Genomic DNA, 20017 nt, shown 5'->3' with positions numbered 1-20017 from the left:
AAATAATCATTGATGACTACTCTATAATATTCTTCTAAAGTAGTTCAATACTACTCAATATCATTTTTTTTTTTACAATATGTTTTAAAACACTTTTCTTATGCAAAAAAACTAAAACTTTCCATTAACCACAAGCTTTAATTTCTTATGATAGCTTTAGAAGTATATACTATTTTCACAATAAGCTAGACTGGCTATATGGTAGAAAATTAGAACTATACTCCATCTGAAGTTATTTTATTTTATTTATTTATTTTCGTTATTAAAAAAAAAAGTATCAGGGGCAGCTGTAATAGTAGTATTTGCCACTAAATGCTCCTAGAAAAAAAAAAAAGCGAATTTTATTTATCAATGTCATTCAATATAAAAAGAGATAGAGAGCTGAATAAGTATTATTAGAGGACCCTATATAATAGTGAATGAATATATTTATGTTTATTTAACTAATTTTCTCGGGCAAATGTAATATTGGGTAACCAGCACTGATTTGCAAACAAAAGAAATAGCCAATAAATAATATTATGATAAATGCAATGTAATACTTACTCTAATATTGAAAAATTCACGTGATTATGCTTTTCTTTTCTTTTTTAGTTGAAAAAAAAAAATGTTTTCACTTCAATGCACAAATTTTTTTTATTAATATGCTTTTTTTTTTTTCCTTATAAATATACCGAATAAAACCTTCTTTTTCTTTTTCTTCTCACTTTTTACAGCTTTTAATTATCCAAAATTTCTTCCATTTTCAACTTTGCTCGTACATCGTTACCCACGCTGTTTCAGTCTCAAGTAAACATGCAACCTAGTCGTATTGATCTTTTAAAGATTACGCAGGTAGAAAAGTACTCATTTAAACTATTAAAATAGTTGTAATAAATATATAAAATGTATATCAATATAAATATATAAATATACCTATTGAAATAATGTATATATTATAATATATATGTATAAAGGTTAAGGATGTCCTACTTACTAGAAGCCAAGAAACTGTAGTGGGTAATTTACATCTGACTGTACATCATTTAATATTTTGCTATTCATCAGGGGAAGAATTATGGGTAATTGGCTTAAAAAAAGAAAAAAAAAAAGATGTATAATTAGTACTTTATTTAATTCACATGCATATAAAGATTCCTTATTCAATTATACATACAGTTGAAAGACAGCCACCTTCATTGCAGTCAGGTCGATATCCACTTCATATAAAATGTCGAGATTTTATGATTATTACTTTATCCTTATTAAAAGATGGTGAAACACAAGACGTATTTGATAGTATTCAAAAGCTAGCTTGTGTTAGTAAGTTGTGTTGATTGATTCCTAAACCTCTTTCTATTGTTTTAATTTTTTTTAAAACCGAAATATTTGTATATAGCATCTATTGAGCAGCTTTATGCTTACTCATATATGCCAAGGACACCTTTTACAGCTACAAATGGATGGAATATATATGATCCTCTCAAAGAGTATGGCCGTATGGGTGTTGATGTAAATACAGATGCATGGAGATTCACATTGATTAATAGAGATTATAAAGTAAATGATTATATACATGTATCTTCCATTTCTTGATTATAGAATATTAACTAATCAGGTGTATATATATATATATATATATGTATATATTTATATTTATATGGATATGTATATAGTATTCACCTACTTATCCTCGTATATTAGTCGTCCCTTCTAAAATTAGTGATAATACGCTTAATTATGCTGCAAAATATCGTAGTAAAGCAAGGATTCCAGCTTTATCCTATTTACACTGGCATAATTCTGTAAATATAATATTAGTTGGAAAAAAAAGAAAGAATGGTAAATAATGATATGAATGATGTTATAGGCAACTATTACTAGAAGTAGTCAACCCTTAGTGGGATTTAAACAAGCAAGATCAATTCAAGACGAGAAATTAATAGAAGCTATCTTTTCAACTAATGTACCCAAGGGTCCTAATGGCGAAGTTGTCTATGGTTCAACGGCTACTAATTTGATTATAGATGCTAGACCTATGGCAAATGCAGTAGGAAATGTGGCAAGAGGTGCTGGCACTGAAAATATGGATCATTATCGTAATTGTAAAAAGATTTATGTTGCTATTGATAATATTCATGTTATGAGAGATAGTTTAGGAAAATTAAGCGAAGGTATATAAGGTTAAATAGTATATTAATATGTGATATCAATTTCTCTCTTCTTCTTTTTATATACATACAAGGTATGGATTCTGCTGAAGGTCAGATCAATAGAGTTACTTTACAAAAATCGGGTTGGCTAAAACATATCAGTATGGTTATGGAGGGTGCGATAACGATTATAAAGAATATACATGTTTATAACTCCCATGTTCTTGTTCATTGTTCTGATGGTTGGGATCGAACATCTCAATTAGTCTCGCTGAGTGAATTATGTTTGGATCCATATTATCGTACATTTGAAGGTATTCAAGTCTTGATCGAAAAAGATTGGATCTCATTTGGACACAAGTTTGAAGATAGATGTGGCCATCTTTCAAACGAAAAATACTTTGTTAACTTGGCAAATACAAGCGGGAATACTGCTGCAAGCACAATTAAAGATATGCAAAACAAATTTTACAAATCAAATTATTATCAACGTGAGATAAGTCCTGTCTTTCATCAATTCTTAGACTGTGTATATCAATTATTATGTCTTTATCCAACTCGTTTTCAATTTAACGAACAAATGTTGATTGAACTCCATTATCATGTTTATTCATGTCAATTTGGCACCTTTTTATTTAACAGTGAAAAGGAAAGGATAAGCCATCATCCACAAGATAAGACTTTCAGTATTTGGGATTATTTTAATTCAAATAAGAAAAAATTTACAAATGAACTTTATGACCCTATGAAGGATAAGGATCTTGTAGATGATGGTGGCGTTTTAATGCCGGACGCTTCAAAGGTGAAATATTGGGCTTCTCTTTTCAAACGTGATGATAATGAAGTCAATAGTTTAGGTATTGCATACGGGCTAGCAACTTTACCATTACCTGAAGAGAACACGAGTATTGTCGTTACAGAATCAGCAGATTAAAAATATTTATATATAACACTGCCGTTTTTTTTTTTTTTTATTATTATTTAAACATTAGCGTTTATTAAAATTGATATAAGAATAGATAGTTCAGGTTACGCTTGAATGATTTATGAATAATTTTAGTAATTAATAGCAGAGTTTATTATATGATTACATAGTTTTTTTTTTTTTTTTTTTTTTTTTTTTTTAAGAAAAAAAGAATAGTTTTAGAGACCACATCTGCCACTTCTACAAGTTTCAACACAGTCATCACTGGAAGAACAACAGTAGCCTGTCTTGCCGTTACCCTTCTTCTTTCCTCTAGTACCAGGAGTACAGCTACCGGATGCTACTGTTGCGGTGGTTTTTTTAGTAGTAGTAGTTGTTGTTTTCTTAGCAGTTGTTTTCTTAGTAGTAGTAGTTGTTGTTTTCTTAGCAGTTGTTTTCTTAGTAGTAGTAGTAGCTGTTTTCTTAGTAGTGGTTTTGGTTGGTGTTTGCGTGTTAACAGGACCATTGCATTTTCCACTGATACAATCATCTAAGCAATCAGATTGATCCTTACAGCAGGCACCGTTATAACCATCACCATTACCTAAGCCATAAGATCCAGAGGCACAGGTGCCAGAAATAGGAGTGGAAGGTTTCGAAGGAGTATTGGGAATAGGATAGACAAAGTTCTCTTCCCAATAGGGTTGTGAGATACCATTACAAGATAAGGCAGGAATGACATTAAATGTTTCTTGAATCTTGGGCATCCAATACATAGACATGTTAACTGTGACACTATTTAATTCATGCTCAAGAACAATATGACCAGAACGATCCTTCCCTGATTTATAGTTATTGATCCATTTTTTGAACTTTGCATCTACTTTCTTGGGTGAAAGGCTACCTACACCAAGGGCATGCATATTCCAGTCATCCGTATCTTCATCCCAAAGAATGGTTCTTAAGCCCATTTGCCAAGCAATAGCACGAACACGATCATCAACGTCACCCTGAGGAGGTCTCCAACATTTAGATGTCACACCTGTGGCTTCTTTGATTGCTTTCAGATTCCAATACAATTCAGCAACAATTTGTTTATTTGTTTGAGTTGTCATAGGAGGATGAGACCAGGTGTGAAGACAAAGTTGATGACCATCATTTAAAGCACGTTTGGCTGCAGCAGGGTAAGTGACTACATTAGAACCAATATACTTATATATGACAACTTTGTTAGTTCATGATATCAATATATATATGTATGTATACTTACGAAAAGTGTAGCCTTTTGATTATTGTTTTCAGCTAAAAAGTTATAAAGAGCGGGTTCAGCATAAGGATTCTCCTCCTCAGCGTATTTATCATCACGTTTGTTAAAAGGACCATCGTCATAATTCAAGCCCCAATCACCTTCATTGGGACAAGTATAGATATCCTCAGGCAAATAAGAAGCTTTAGGTTCAAGACAATTTGTGGAGGTCCACCAACAGTAAGGATCAGAGGGACCATCAGAATTACTTTTCCAATTCCCATTTGCGTCTTGCTTTCTTACAGGAGCCTTAGGGACCTTACTCCAATCGATCATATCATAGACTTTCTTTACTTCTTTTGAATTGGTAGGAGGAGATTTCCAAACTTCTGGATAGCCTTCTAATTGAGCAGTAGACAAAGTAGAGGAAGTATCGTAAGGACCAGCATTATATGAAGTTACTACATCTGTTGCCTTGGGCATATTAGAAGGAAAGACAGGAGAAAACTGAGGTGCAAGTCCACTTTTAGTGGTAGTTGCGGCAAAAGTCCCAGTTACAACAGCACTAAGGAACAACGCGTTTGTAATAAACATGGAAAAGGATTGAATAGTTAAACAAGAATGTTATTTCAAGAAGAAGAAGAAAAAAAATATTTATTTAAGGCATTTATTGAAGGTTACATAAAAAGTCATTTTTTGTAATACATTAATTTAGGAAGAAAAAAAAAAGTTTGTGCACTTTACTTATTGTATACTTTCTTTGTGAAAAAGAGTTTTGAATATACTTAATCTGGATAAAAAGAAAAAAAAAAAGGTAAATATAAAAATCTAAACCTGTTTCCTTTATAAAGTAAAAGAGTAAAAGACATTACCTTTATTGTGTTATTCTCTTTTATCCAGATACAAAATTGTATGTATACAAAATCCCCCTTTAAAACAACATAATTGTATATCCGAATTACAGCTCAAATAAGATTTATAGCACGTTCTTTTCCTTAACCAGGAATAAATTTAAACTTTTTTTTTTGTCAATACTTGGATGACAGATATTCCAATTCATATACAACTCAACAGTAAGAAATAATGAGTGTCTTTACTAATAAGGCTTTTATTAGGGCGAATTCAACATTTAATACTATCTTTATGATAAACATTTATTATATATGAAATAACGTAGTACTTATATATATCTATATCTATATATGATCTGTAAAGAAAACATTTATATTACTAGCGTCATATTAATTCTAGAAAGATATAATAATAATATACATCTACTTTAAAAAAAAAATTATAACAATTACAAGTCTTTAAAGAGAGAATATGCTAGGACATCTTTGGCTATAATTCTTGAAATAGGAGTCCAAATTTAACATTTATTTTAAGAGAATAATAGTCTGTGTTGTGTCTTCGGATTAAACTGACCGCTTATTTTTTTTATCAACCCTGTGCAATAAATCTGACGTTAATGACAATGAATGTTTGTATGTAATACTTGGACTTTTTTTTTGCACATTCTTCTATTTATAGACATCCAAACATTCGAATCAATTCTACAAGTGCACCAGGTAGGTTAGATACTAAGAAGAAAGAAAAAAAAATCGATTGGTAAGAAAGCAGAGCAAAATTACACTAGCTGACCAAATTCCAATTGCTAATACGTTATAATTTTGTATTTTTTTTTTTTAAAAAAAAAGAAGAAAATTCTACTACACGTTTGTTTTAAAGCTCTGAAAAGGATTTCAGAAGTCGTATATTCAAATATACCAATCATATTAGTTTCGACAGCAAGTCCGGGGAGGGTGATTATTAATATTGGCTACCATAAAATTTGGCTTTGATGATAATGCTGTTTTTTTTTAAAGTACCCAACCTATCATTTCTAAACTTTTATCAATATCCTAAACTATGCAAACGAACTCTTGCACCAATTCTTGATATAATGTCAGTCTCTTCATTTTATTTTGCGTACTATGTTATTCTTGTTTTTAATAACTATCAAGAATATGTAAAATATTCCAAAATAATAATAATAATAATAAAAAACGTTACCTTTCCATCAGTCTGAGCTTGCTTGAATTCTAAAGCTATTTGTTCTTTAGATTGTGGCTCCTTTATACTGGGTAAGACGGTTGAAGACTTTGAACGTGGGGTCTCATCCAGAGTAACATTCCTCTTTTTTTTTTTCCTAGTTAATGGCACGTTGTCATTGAGGGAGGCGTTTTGAGAAACATCAACGGAATCAGTAGTAGGGTCAATACGAGAAGTATTACCTGAGTTTACTTCAACAGGATATCTGGAACTGGAATTAGTAGTTTACTAAGTTTAAGAGGATTCTTTCATGCTGTTATCTTGATTCCTCAAACTAATATACACATATATATATAATTAATGTGTCTTTATAAGCTGCAGTATATTGATTAAAGATAGCTTGGAATAAGGGTAAGAAGCTTAAAGAGTGAATTTCAAGATGCATGTGAGTTTATATCTACTTCTTTTTTTATTATACATATTTATGCAAATAAGATAAGAATACATTCATACCGATAACAGTATAAATATGATTTATAATTTACTATGTTCCCTTCACAATGAATATACAATATAAATGTATTGTCACAATAAAGGTATCGTCTTGGAAATGACAAAGGAACCCTTTTCTCCCTTTATTATTCTTTCCCCTTTCTTTTTGTTATTAAAGAAAGCATTCAGAAGGAAGTTGATTATAGTTAGCTTTGTACGACTTTAGTTAGTTTTAGCCCTTTTTTTTTGTTAAGTAGAGAAATACGTGTGTATGACATTTAATATAAATTTAAACCTTGTGTTTCTATGTTATATGTTAAATCTGAAATAAGGTAAAATAGAGTTATGTATTCAAATTGAAACACATCATCAAAAGTGAAAGGCTTTGTTTGAAGACTATTAGAAAATATAAACTAAAGACAATTATCCAATTAGGAAAGAACTCCATTTTTATTTTTATTTTAAATTTTCACATGAAAAAAGAAAAAATTAATTTTTTTTTGTGGCATAATTTGAAAGTCAGTTAATAATAAATACATTGATTTGAATCCAATTTTTCCCACAATTTTTGGCACAGTACATATAAAATTAAAATAAATTGTTTACAGAGAATTTGAAATAAAAGGGTATGTGTGTCTTGAAGAACTCTATAGCAATCAATAAGCTTTTTTTTTTTTTTTTTTTTTTTTTTTTTTTCTCTTCTTCAATATGGATTTAACAGCAGACTAGGTTGAATTAAAAAAGAATATAAAATAGATAGACTTGTAAACATAACTTACAACACATTTTATTAATATTTTCTACTATATTATAAACTACAGTATTACCAATAACTATTTAATGACATTTGAGCCCTTCAGGCTTATACATAATATCTTGGCCACTTATTACAGAATATAAAATAATAAGCATTTTAATAATGATCTAATCAAAGGCTGCCTATAGATAGTTTTTTTTTTTGGTATTTTTATTCTATATATGCATATATACTACTGTTGCTTGTCTACTATATAGATGGTGGCTTATCTGTTTTATCTTTCACTTTGGATATTTTACTTTTATTTAGTTTCTTTTTCAGTGCCTATTTTTCTTTTTTTTTCAAATAATAGAAAGAATTATTAAAGCAATAATTGAACTTATTTAATATAAAGGATATTAATTTGATTCTTTGAGATATTCAATTAATTTCTCTCTTTCCTGTTCTTTTTTTTTTTTTTCGCTTCAGAATAATTTTGATCAACATCAAACAGGTCTGAAATAATATATACAATAGAAAGACTTATAAAGTGGATATTGGTTAATAGAGCTAAAACATCATATCATGAATTAAAACCATAAATGGATCCCCCATATGCTAAATTTAAGAGTCAAACCTACACAATTTCTCTTCTATTATATTACGAGACTTTATTATTAATAAAAGGTTGCATTCTTAAATCTTTTTAGTTTTCATAATACCTAACGATCCATCTTTCCCAAATCATGATTAAAAACTATAATGATTTATATGCTGTTTATTATTGTTATCGCTTTCAAAAGTTAAATAGCATTGTGATAGCTGTTACAATATTCTTTCTTGCTTCGTGATTAGTCTATTTTATATAGTCAAAATTAGATTAAGGATAGATTCCAGAAGCCAAACTTTTAAATCCATATTTATAATGTTATTACAAAGAAATACATCGTAAGTCATAAATAATCAAAAAAAAAAAAAAAAAAAAAAAAGAATTTTTTTGGGAAGGTATAGAGAAATTGATGATCATTATAATAAAGAATGTATTGTTGGAGAAGATATTTGATTATATCAAAATATAGATTGGAAATAAATCTGATTGGGTTTATATTCGTTACCCTTTCAAATAGCTATTGCAATCAAGAAGCCTTTCTCTCTCTCTCTCTCTCTTTCTCTCTTTTCAATATGGTTTTAACAGCAGGCGATCAATTAGATAGAAAATAAATAGACTCGTAAATATGATTTACGTTACATTTTATCAATGCTTTCTACTTCACTGATAAATGATATCCAATTATTTTGTGATACAAATCATACAAATATGTATGCGTGATTAGATTAATTGTGATAGAATGAATTTTGCTCTTTTTTTTTTTAATATGTAAGTAGTTAATGGAAACATTTTCATATGTTTTGGTAAATAGTAAATATATGCAGCTTTATATAAAAGGCAAGTATCAGTATATATTTGCCAATGATGAAGTTACAATCATACCTTGTTTGAGATATAAAGATTTTCTTCTCCTTTTCGTCTTCTGCATACACTTTTTTTTTTAGGGTTAAATCCCCGTCAAAAGTATGATTATTATTTGTATACACAAATTCTACTTTTAAACAATCTTGTACCTGAGTATGTTTATCTTTCTTTCTTTTTTTTTTCTTTCCTTTTTTTTTCTTTTCTTTCTTTATTTTATAATATAACGTTTAATTCTGTTGAATATAATATATATATATATATACATATATATATATTATTTAATGGAGATAGAAAAACTTTATGGCCCTACTAATGTCATTGTTACGTTAAGCTCCAAAAAATTATCTATAAAAAGGAGACTGTCACAATCAAAATTACCTGCAGACAATATTCCTAAAAGAAAAAAAGGACTCAATGATATTAGTTCTTTAAATTCAATTAATCAACAAACGAGTGTAGAAGAAGAAGAAGAAGAAGAAGAAGAAGAAGAAAATGAAAATTTGAGTACAAGACAACAACATTGGCCATGCCATACAAAGGTTTTATTTAATGAATCACCCTATTTTGCTTCACTCTTTAGTGAAAACTTTAGTGAAACAAATGCTAGTATTGCTTATCTTCCATCTAGTATCATTGATAGTTCAGCTCTTAATCATGTCTTAAAATACATGTATACACATCAAATATACAAGCCAAAGGAACTGAAAGAGTTATGTGATATGTATTCAGCTGCAGATTATCTAGGTATGGATGAATTATGTGTTCAAATAACAAAACTAATGATGGAAACTGTTCACAACTGCAATTGTTACTGTAATCAATGTCAATGCAATGTTTCTCAATTATTTCCCTTTTGTAGAATGCGAGCTATTGAACTCCAAGATGAAAAGATGGCTATCATGACACAGAAGATAATTACAATCTTAGCAAATGATCCAGAGAAAACATTGTCTACCTTTTGGGCTAGTCGTCACATGGCTCATCTCTTGATACAACTTCCACAAGATGTAAGTCAGGCACTTTCATTGAAAGTGCTTCATCGTGTGAATAAATCAAACGCGATTGAATCGCTTTATGCATGTTTTTCTACATCCAATGCTTTATCCATTAAAGACCCTTTACTCTCTTGGACTAAGCCTCTTCATGCTACTTTAACATCGGTTCAATCTTGTTCTACAAAAATAATCGCTAGTCACTTTGACTTCTTTTGTCGAGAATATCCAGCTCTTTTATCATGTATAGATGGAATCACTTATTCTTTTGATTTTCTTGAATATTTACTACTTTATATTCTAGAAGATCAAATGGATTATAGTAATGTTGGTATATTATACCAAGGTATTGTTTGTGATCTCATGTCGAGACATGCTGTTCAATACAACGATCAAGTCAAGCATATTTTGAATGTAGCAAAAGTCATGATTCTTCATTATATCATTCGACGTTTAGGAGATATTCGGCAACAGGGAGGTTTAGATAACTTGGAAAAAAGCGTATTAAAGCAATTAGCTGATGGTAAAATAATTCTATTATTATTGTTATTTTCTTTTTTCTTTTCTCATTTCACAAACAAAAATATACATATACATATATATAGAAATTAATGTACGACCCAAGTCACTCATTAGTTCTGACCATCCCCTTTTCCATCGCGGTCTATTTTCATTTTTACTGCCTTCTATACCTACTTTACACCCTTCTACTTCAACTCAAACCAATCGTCTTTCACGTTATTCTTCTCGTTCTACTACTAATACTACTACTCATACTACGTATACAACACAGAGGCATCTTAGTTTGCCATCAAGAATCACGAGTCATTCAGTGAATAATAGTTATTCAACCCCTTCTTTTACAAGCCATCTTACACGGTTACTCAAAAAACTGGGTTCGTATCATTCTTCACGGCTTCAAGTCACACAAACACCCAGTATATTTCCAAATCGCACACTATCCACGTCTACAACCCGGACAACAGCGTCTACTTCTTCATGGTCACATGTCAAATTAGAAAAGCATACGAAAAGGAAAGCCATTTCATTTTCACCCATTGTAAAACAAAAGACATCTTTAAAAAACAGGCAAGTGAGTGCACCGATGATAGGATTACATAGACGAGTTCAATTAATAAGAAGACCCATTTTAACTGTGGGTACTGTTGCTTATGTTGGTTGTGTTAATTTTGCAGAGGGTATATGGGTTGGTGTAGAACTTGATAGACGAGGTATATACATAAAAGAAAGTAATTTGAAATTATTGCAACACTTTATATATTTATTTATTTATTTTATTTTATTTTATTTTATTTTATTTTATTTTATTTTATTTTTTTTTTTGGCTATCCTAGTTGGTAAAAATGATGGCTCAGTAGATGGTTTTAGATATTTTGCATCTTCTCCTAATAGAGGCGTTTTTGTTCGACCTGAAGATATTGCTTTGGTTGTATAAGATAGTAAACTAATATGACTTTTTTTTTTTTTTTTTTTTTTTTTTTTTTTTTTAAAAAAAAAAAAAATATGCTTTGATGTTCAAAATATATATACAAATATGCTACATACATTTTCATTTATGCTTCAAATTATGATATGATCTTTAATTAGTTTTTCCTTTATAAATATACATAATTAACAAATAGTAATGCGTACTACAATAAAGACATGAATTTTTATTTCATTTTGGAGAAAAATAGATTTACCTTTTAAAAGGCTTTATTAAGTTGAAAATAAATTAGAAGCATCAATAGTAAAATGGTATTTGTATCGATAATAGATCATTGAAGAATTCAAATAGATATATACATATATGCTAATATAGATTCATTTATTAAATATACTAAAGAAACTACAAATGGGTAAGTATTGATTACAGACTACTAAACCTATCAGTAGAGTAAAGCTAAAAAAAAAAAAAAAAAAAAAAAAAAAAAAAAAAAAAAAAAAAAAAATATTGATGTTGAAAGGCAAAGATAAATATATTTATAACATTTAACGCATTTATTAAATAATATATATATTCACTCATACGCTATATAGCAGCATCTTCTTATATATATATATATATATATATATATACACGTAAATAACAATCAGTTGGCTTACCTGTCTAAAGAAGAAGACAGAGTATTCAAAAAGAGATAGATAGAATAGATGTCGCTGGTATAACTAAACAAACGAAATGATGTAAATTTGATTAGATTGATGTTTATTCCCTGACCTTGCATCAAATATTAAAAAATACGCCTTTATTACGAATGATAAGTAATCCATAATCTCCAGAAAACTTTTTTTTTATTTTTTTATTTATTATCATTGAATACAATACTAAATAGTCTCTGGTCACATCAGTGACTGATGTTTCTCCAATATAATAATGAAATGTAAATAAAGAAGAAAGTGTGATAAATGAGGAAGACTCTATAGAGCTTTTTTTTTTTTTTTTTTTTTTTTTTTTTTTTTTTGAATGTAATTAATATAAAATAATGTCATAACATATGGAGACCAATATCGTTTCTTTATCAAATCTATTCAGTCTTTAAAATAATGATAGTCGGAAAAAAAAAAGAAATCAATTACAGTATAATAGCCAATTTGATTCATTATTGATAGCACCTGTTATCTATCCTCATTGCATTTAGTTAGTATAGTTTGTTCTATTTAAATATGTGTATACACGTAGTATATGGAACAGACTTGCTATTATTCAATATTTGAGCCTGTATCTAGGGGATTTGTTAGATTATGAATATTCATTAAAAAAGGAATATTGTTTCAACAAAGTTATTGTATTGCTATTAATAGATTATTTAAAGACACTGTCTTGAGTGATCGAGATAAAATCTCTATCATCTCATCATTGATGTAGTATAAAGCATGGAAAGGTTAGGAAAATAAATGCTATTCACATCTTATCTTGATGTGATATTTAACTATTTGAATTGGACCATTTCCCTTTGTTTTATAGTAAACTACTGGATGGATAATGTTATGAAAAAAAAATATTTTTAGTAAATAAATAAATTATTATGGTGTTACCTTATAAAATAAAAATACAATTAGAGTAATTTATTTATGCTATTCTACTATAACAGCAAATATTGTTAATAATAATAGTAGCCGTTATTGCCTATAATTCTTAATTCTATTATACTTTCTTGTCTGAGTAAAAAAATTTGGCTTGAAATAAAAATAAACTTTTTTAATATATTTTAAAACTTGGTGATAATGACTTCATATTGCTTCATAGAAAAGAGAAAAAAGAAGAAAGGTAAAGCTTGTTTTTTTTTCATTTAAACTATTAAATATAGTCTGTCGATCCATTATAATTTTTTTTAATCTTTTTTAATATGCAAAATCTATAAATATAAAATATTGATTTCACCGAAAAAAAATAATAACTTTATTATTTAAGCCTCAATAAAATAAAACCAGCCAGTTGTTTTTTTTTTTTTTTTTTTGATTTAAATGTAAAGTTTTAATTTTTCCTATTGTTTTTTTTTTCTTTCTTTTTTTTTTTTTTTTGGGAATTTATAAAGAGAAAAAATAGATACAAATATGATGGGTAAAGATTAGTAAAGATGAATTCAAATACTGTAAATCTAATCTTTATTCTTTTCGTTAGGTGTTTTAAGTTTTTTTAATACTATACCTATAAAATATCTTTCACTTATTATTTTAGTAGTGCAGAACAGTGCACTCATCTTGGTCATGCGTTATACTAGAGCTAGTGTAGAAGAAGATAAATTATATTTAGCGTCAACAGCTGTTGTGATGAGTGAAATTATAAAGTCTATTGTTTGTTTATTTGTACTTTATTTTGCTATGGAATCTCGTAAACGTACTATCAAAAAACTTATTCGACTATTAAATCGTGAACTCATTTTAAATTGGAGAGAAACTGTTAAACTTGCAGTTCCTGCTGTATTATATCTTATTCAGGTATACTAAATAATTATTGTATTTTATTTGTTATTGATTGACATTTTTTTTTTTCGTTTTCTTTATTATAAAAAAAAAAAGAATAATCTTCAATACGTTGCAGCCTCTAACCTCGACGCAGCAACATTTCAAGTGACTTATCAATTAAAGATCTTAACAACTGCATTTTTTAGTGTGATTATACTTAAAAAAAGTCTTTCGAAATTAAAATGGATTGCTTTAGGATTATTAACGGTGGGAATTGCTCTTGTTGTGATGCCAAAAGGAACTATTACAGCATTTATTGCTTATACAACAGGAAATACGACTGTTACGGATTCAAGTATTCCAACGGCAAGTATCGGTAATCAATCTAATATAGAAGGCTTTATTGCTGTATTAGCTGCTTGTCTATTATCTGGTTTAGCAGGAGTTTATTTTGAAAAGATTCTTAAAGCACCTACACCTAAGCCTGTTCCTACTACTACTGACGACGAAGATTCATTCTCTGATAATGAAGATGGACAAGAGAACAAGAGAGTTATTTTTAGAGAAGAAGAAGATATGAATGAGGATACAAATAATAAAAATCAAATATGGATTCGTAATATTCAAATGTCGTTTTTCTCTGTTCTATTAGGCTTAGTATTTGTGGTTATGTTACAAGATGGAACAACAATTGTAGAACGAGGCTTCTTTGTTAATTACACGCCTTTAACTTGGACTGTTATTCTCATTCAAGCGTTAGGGGGATTAATTGTTGCACTTGTCGTAAAATACGCTGATAATATTTTAAAGGGATTCGCTACAAGTATTAGTATTATATTATCATCTATTGTTAGCGTGTGGCTTTTCAGTTTTACTTTTTCTGGATCATTTTTACTGGGCGCAGCATTAGTAATCTATGCAACCTATCTCTACGGTCTGTAATACATACGAAGACTGCCCCTTCTCAAAGAATACCCTTTATATATATCCCCCTCTCCCTCCCTTCCTCCCTCCCTTTGCCCTCTTATATATAAATAATAATACAATGATTCGCGTTTCAACCTCAAGATTTTGTAAAATAAAATTCAAAATTTATTATTATCATTCAACGTTTCATGAAGCGGTGTAAGCTTTTTTTTTTTTTTTTTTTACTTTTACTTTTGCTAGAAAGATATAGGGAAAAAAACTGCATCTTATTTTATTACATTTAAAGGAAAACAAAGCATGATTCATCTTCAGTCTTTGTTCTAGCAACATTGTTAATCACTATAATAAGAACGATTTTATTAAAACAGTAAAATAATAATAATGCAATGCATCTATTTCTAAAATTTTATTGGTACAACCTAATTTTTAGGTCAATCTTTGTATTGCTTCCAGAAATTAACGGGGCACTTTGATAAAAAATCTCAAATTCTTGCCATGAATGGATGCCCAAAAATTACGAATTACGCTTGTAATATTCTTTTCCCCTCCCTTATATTTCAAAACACATAAACTATACTTATTTTTCTTTCTAACAGTGAAAATCATCAGTAGAATCTTTTTGATTATATAAATAAGATGAGGCAGCTTTTTTTTTTTTGTTGATTAAATGTACTATCCTTTATATCATTAAGATACTATACTATCAGTATCCCGTATATTGATAATCATAATTTATACAATTTTATCTAACAGAATCATTCCCTTTCTTTTTTATCCGTACAAAATACTTAGTGTTGGGCTTTTTCTTTTTCGTTTGCAAGTCAAATTAAATGGTAAATAACCTTCAAGTTAATAGAGGAATAATACGTTGTAAAAGGCGGATTTTTTTTTTAAATATATAGAAAAGCTTGAATTATTGTAAATCACTGATTATATATCAGTAGACTAATAGAGCAAATATTAATTATTGTTAAATAATTCAATCCTTTTATTTTTACTTTTGTTGCTCTTATTCATAACCTAATATAAGAAACCGTCTAGTATTTACATTCTCCTTTATTGTAATATATAGCATAAATGGAAATGTTTAGAGTTGTATTGATTGTATACTGTATAATAATGGAATTATACTAAAGTCTATAAATAGAAAGAATTTATATAAGCAGCAGCAGAATAAAAAAAAAAGGGGGAAACTTGGAATTTAATATGTATGATGATCTTATATCTAAAGTGTAACAAAGGTAAACAGAGTCATATCATTAAATGTTCACTAATAGAAAACAATAAGCCACAATAAAACACTGTGCCTATTAGAAGCCTTTTGTTTATATGGAAAAAAAAAATATAAATAGGGGAAGAAAAAATTTATTTTTGCTTTTCTTTTTCTTTTCTTTCTTTATGAAAGTGATATTCTGAGGATATTGGTCACTATAAACAATAAATCGTCAGTGATATTCTCCGGATAATGGTCACTCTAAATAATAAATCCCCCAGTGAAGTTATTTGGATGTATTGGTCACTTAAAATATTCAATCCCGAGAGTATCTTTCATTTGGAGTTTTCACGTCTCTCGTTAAATATGACTGTGAAAGGAAGCACATAATGATCAACCTCCACGATTGGTTGCTTCTGGAAACAGTAGTCTTTTTTATTATATAGAGAAGCTACTGGCTAATTGGATCATTACCCCTTTTTTATTATTAATTATAAATGAAAAAAAAAACTTTTATGTAATAACGACTTGTAGAAGAAGATTCAATACTAACTAAATGAGCTTTGTAGTTGTTTATGTACTGTATTGATTATCATTTTTATAAGTTGGTGTAAGGATTAACAAACAGGATTGTTAAATTAGTAATATCAATGAGAAAACCAGGTTTTGGCTGTAATATTTTAATTAAAAATAACGATGTAGACCCATCATGATAATAAACATTTTGCACTATAAAGTTGTTACTAAAAACAAAAGAATCAAACCCAATGACTGAAGGTTATATCATATTACCAACAAAGCCTTTAAAAGGCATACTGGATAATTTTACCATTAAAAAATAAATAAGGGGATTAATTAAAAAGAGTATAGTATTCAGGGTGATATCTCTATTAAGATATCAGAAAATAGATAATAAATCAACGAGACTGAACAATATATTTTTACAAGGCACATAGTTGAAAATACATTTATTTATTTCGCTTCTGACTTCTCGTGAATTTAAGCAAAGTAAAAAAAAAAAAAAAAAAAAAAAAAAAAAAAAAAAAAAAAAAAAAAAAAAAAAAAAAAAAAAAAAAAAAAAAAAATTGAATACGCGAATTCACTTTTTTTACAAGTGCATATCTTTTTTTCCATAAATGCGACAACATTTTTTCAATAAATACGACAAATTTTTTGAAAAAAAAAACACGTCAACACAATTTTAAATCCATTTTTTTAATTATCTGTCTATATTTTATTTCACCATTCTAATTGGTTGACAAAAAAAAAAAAAAAGCTAAAATAAATGTTAAGTTTTTCCTATTTTTTTTTTTACTATAATTGTTAATTCTCCTTTCATTCATAACACATAGAAATGTTTCTTTCAAAAAAAGAAAGAGCATCAAAAAGCTTACGTAGACTAACAAAGACAAAGATTTCAACACCGGTTGCTCAAGTCAACACTTTAGATTTACCAAAAAAGATCATTAAAGCTCTTTACGATTATCAAGCAAAGGGGTCTCATGAAATTTCATTTAAAAAGGGGGACTTTTTTCATGTTACAGGGAGAGAAAATGATCCGGAATGGTTTGAAGCTTGTAACCCTGCTTCAAACTTGAAAGGTCTTGTTCCTGTATCTTATTTCCAAGTGATTGACAAAACAGAGAGAAGTTTATTTGCTAATCGTCCTACTTCTTCTTCAACTACTTCCTCCAATACCTTAACTTCTGAGTTAGACTCAGGGTTTTCTGACTTGTCTATTCATGGTAACTAACTAAAAATTGAACATGATCACTTTTTTTTTTCTTTTCTTTTGCTAACTATATTTGTTCTTGATATGATTAGGCCAAAATGGAACTTCTATGAGTAACAATAAAAAAAAACATCAAATATATGGGGTCGTTATGTATGATTTCAAAGCTGAAAGACCTGACGAATTAGAGGCTCAAGCAGGAGAAGCGATTGTAGTGATTGCCCAATCAAATCATGAATGGCTTGTAGCTAAGCCAATTGGTCGTTTGGGTGGCCCGGGATTAATCCCTGTTTCATTTGTACAAATTCGCGACGCAGTAACAGGTGAATTAATTATGGATAATGATCATCAAGGTCAACAACATATATCAAATCATTTATTAGGTGTAGAAGATTGGAAAAAACAAGCACAAAATTATGAAACCTCTAGTATTCCTTTAGGTATCTTTGAATCTTCCTCTCCTTCAAATAGTAGATCAAGAGTCTCCGCTACTTCTTCAGTTTCTACTACTTATGAAATTGTCACTTTTGCTTCTGTTGATTCTTACATATTAGAAGGAGATCAATATTGGTTTGTTGTTTATGCACGTGTTAATGAAAACTGTCATCGTATATTATATCGCCTATATGAAGGTAAAAAAAAAAAAAAAAAAAAAAAAGAGAGAGAGAGAGAGAGAGGTCTTTAAATATTTATATTGATTTCTTTTCTTTTTTTTAAAAAAAAAAAAGATTTCTATGATTTTCAACTTAGTTTATTACAAGCTTATCCTATTGAAGCGGGTAAAGCGGATCGAGAGAGGATATTACCTTATATGCCTGGTCCATTAACCTATGTGGATGAAACCATTACATCTGAAAGACGAATAGATTTAGATCGATACTGTAAAGAGCTTTTAAATCTTCCAAAGTATTTATCAGAAAGTGAGCTTGTTCAAAGACAACTCTTTGGTATTCATGAAGGTGATATTGAATTAGATTATGATCCACGTGTAGTGAACAAGGAGACTATAACGACGTCAGAACAAACAGTGCAGCAGCAAATTAAAATCAAAATTATTTATAAAGATGATATATTCGCTATGAAAGTGCCCGCAAATTGTTCTTTAGATCATCTAACATCGAAAGTTCAAGAAAGAATTGGAGAAAAAGTAAAAATGGAATATAAAAATGAAGCAACTGACAAAAATGAACCATTAGAAAATGAAATAGATATGGAAGAAGCATTTGTGCAAGCAATTCAAAAAGGAAAATTAACAGTTACTGCAGTTCTTAGTAGTGATTAATGTATCTATTTACTTGTAATTATGTCTTTTTTCTTTCTTTCTTTCTTTCTCTCTTTCTCGAAGAAGACGAAGAAAGCTGTATTATTATTATATTTATTACGTGTATATATAACAAATGTTACTTTAGTGAAGTAAACTAAAAAAAAAAAATAAAAAATAAAAAAATAAAATAAAAAGATGTCTATTTTTTTTATGTAATACAATGTAACACAATTAATGTTTGTGATACTGATTTGCCCAGATTAGCTCAACAGAATAAGAGTGAAAAAAAAAATATATAAAAAAAAAGAAACTAAAAACTTCTTGTAAGAGATAAAAGATAAAAGGAGGAAGTGAAGAAAATTGCATAGTATTCTCGGATAGAACAAGCTTATTTTATTTGTAAAAAAGAAACTTTGAAATGAATATGTATTCCCAAGACAAAGCGGATTGCTGATGGCCTCTTTATAATAGCTATCTATGCTAATCAATTCTAGCTTTCTAAATCTATTTAGATGACTTATTTTCCCTTATAGTTTTCCTTACCAGCTTTACACTACTAAACAGTTATGTATGTTCTTCAATATAGGGCAGCCTACTTTCATTATTAGTATTAGTATTTTAGCACACACTGTTCATGTTGCCGCTATTCTTTGGTAGAAATAGAACTATCTTTAAGAATGTACTATAAATAGTTTATTTTGGTCAAATATTGCTTCCATCAAGTGAATAACCAATCTATATTACTATTGATCCATTTGTAGTAAAGGAAGCAGCCACGTCTATCTCCTCAGAACAGAAATATGCTATCTGTGCTAATCTTTGTATTATACCCATGTTCTAAACCAATAACGCCAGTAAGACTATTGCATTTATCAGGGACATATATCTTAATGCTAAAGAAAATTGATACCAATATATATAAAGAAAGGGAAATCATCTATTCCCCATTTATGAGATAAATTCAC

General features: G+C 28.7%; 5 protein-coding genes across 5 annotated transcripts; 4 read left to right on the top strand and 1 right to left on the bottom strand.

Annotated features, from left to right (window-relative positions):
- Positions 1-649: 649 nt before the first annotated feature.
- BX663DRAFT_492638 (protein-tyrosine phosphatase-like protein) lies at positions 650-3115 on the top strand. The gene is made up of 7 exons (XM_051525240.1): positions 650-834; positions 957-1061; positions 1134-1302; positions 1379-1539; positions 1656-1784; positions 1850-2153; positions 2225-3115. The coding sequence occupies exons 1-7, from the start codon at positions 796-798 to the stop codon at positions 3064-3066; spliced, it is 1749 nt and encodes a 582-aa protein (XP_051387970.1). The 5' UTR covers positions 650-795; the 3' UTR covers positions 3067-3115.
- Positions 3116-3275: 160 nt separating this feature from the next.
- BX663DRAFT_547625 (uncharacterized protein) lies at positions 3276-4876 on the bottom strand (the record flags this gene model as incomplete). Its single annotated transcript, XM_051531025.1, has 2 exons — positions 3276-4247; positions 4307-4876. The coding sequence occupies 2 exons, from the start codon at positions 4874-4876 to the stop codon at positions 3276-3278; spliced, it is 1542 nt and encodes a 513-aa protein (XP_051387969.1).
- A 4387-nt stretch (positions 4877-9263) lies between these two features.
- Positions 9264-11482, top strand: BX663DRAFT_492629 (uncharacterized protein). The gene is made up of 3 exons (XM_051525239.1): positions 9264-10530; positions 10613-11239; positions 11363-11482. Exons 1-3 carry the CDS (start codon positions 9297-9299, stop codon positions 11461-11463), a joined length of 1962 nt encoding a protein of 653 aa, XP_051387968.1. The 5' UTR covers positions 9264-9296; the 3' UTR covers positions 11464-11482.
- A 2038-nt stretch (positions 11483-13520) lies between these two features.
- BX663DRAFT_492626 (nucleotide-sugar transporter-domain-containing protein) lies at positions 13521-15020 on the top strand. Its single transcript, XM_051525238.1, has 3 exons — positions 13521-13572; positions 13633-13949; positions 14031-15020. The coding sequence occupies exons 1-3, from the start codon at positions 13566-13568 to the stop codon at positions 14856-14858; spliced, it is 1152 nt and encodes a 383-aa protein (XP_051387967.1). The 5' UTR covers positions 13521-13565; the 3' UTR covers positions 14859-15020.
- A 2368-nt stretch (positions 15021-17388) lies between these two features.
- BX663DRAFT_557183 (uncharacterized protein) lies at positions 17389-19217 on the top strand. Its single transcript, XM_051531754.1, has 3 exons — positions 17389-17801; positions 17881-18420; positions 18517-19217. Exons 1-3 carry the CDS (start codon positions 17411-17413, stop codon positions 19068-19070), a joined length of 1485 nt encoding a protein of 494 aa, XP_051387966.1. The 5' UTR covers positions 17389-17410; the 3' UTR covers positions 19071-19217.
- Positions 19218-20017: the final 800 nt, after the last annotated feature.

This window comes from Cokeromyces recurvatus, assembly GCF_025118155.1.
Source record: "Cokeromyces recurvatus strain NRRL 2243 chromosome Unknown BX663scaffold_1, whole genome shotgun sequence".
NCBI classification, from domain to species: domain Eukaryota; kingdom Fungi; phylum Mucoromycota; class Mucoromycetes; order Mucorales; family Mucoraceae; genus Cokeromyces; species Cokeromyces recurvatus.
This window is presented reverse-complemented; position numbering and strand designations above follow the sequence as displayed.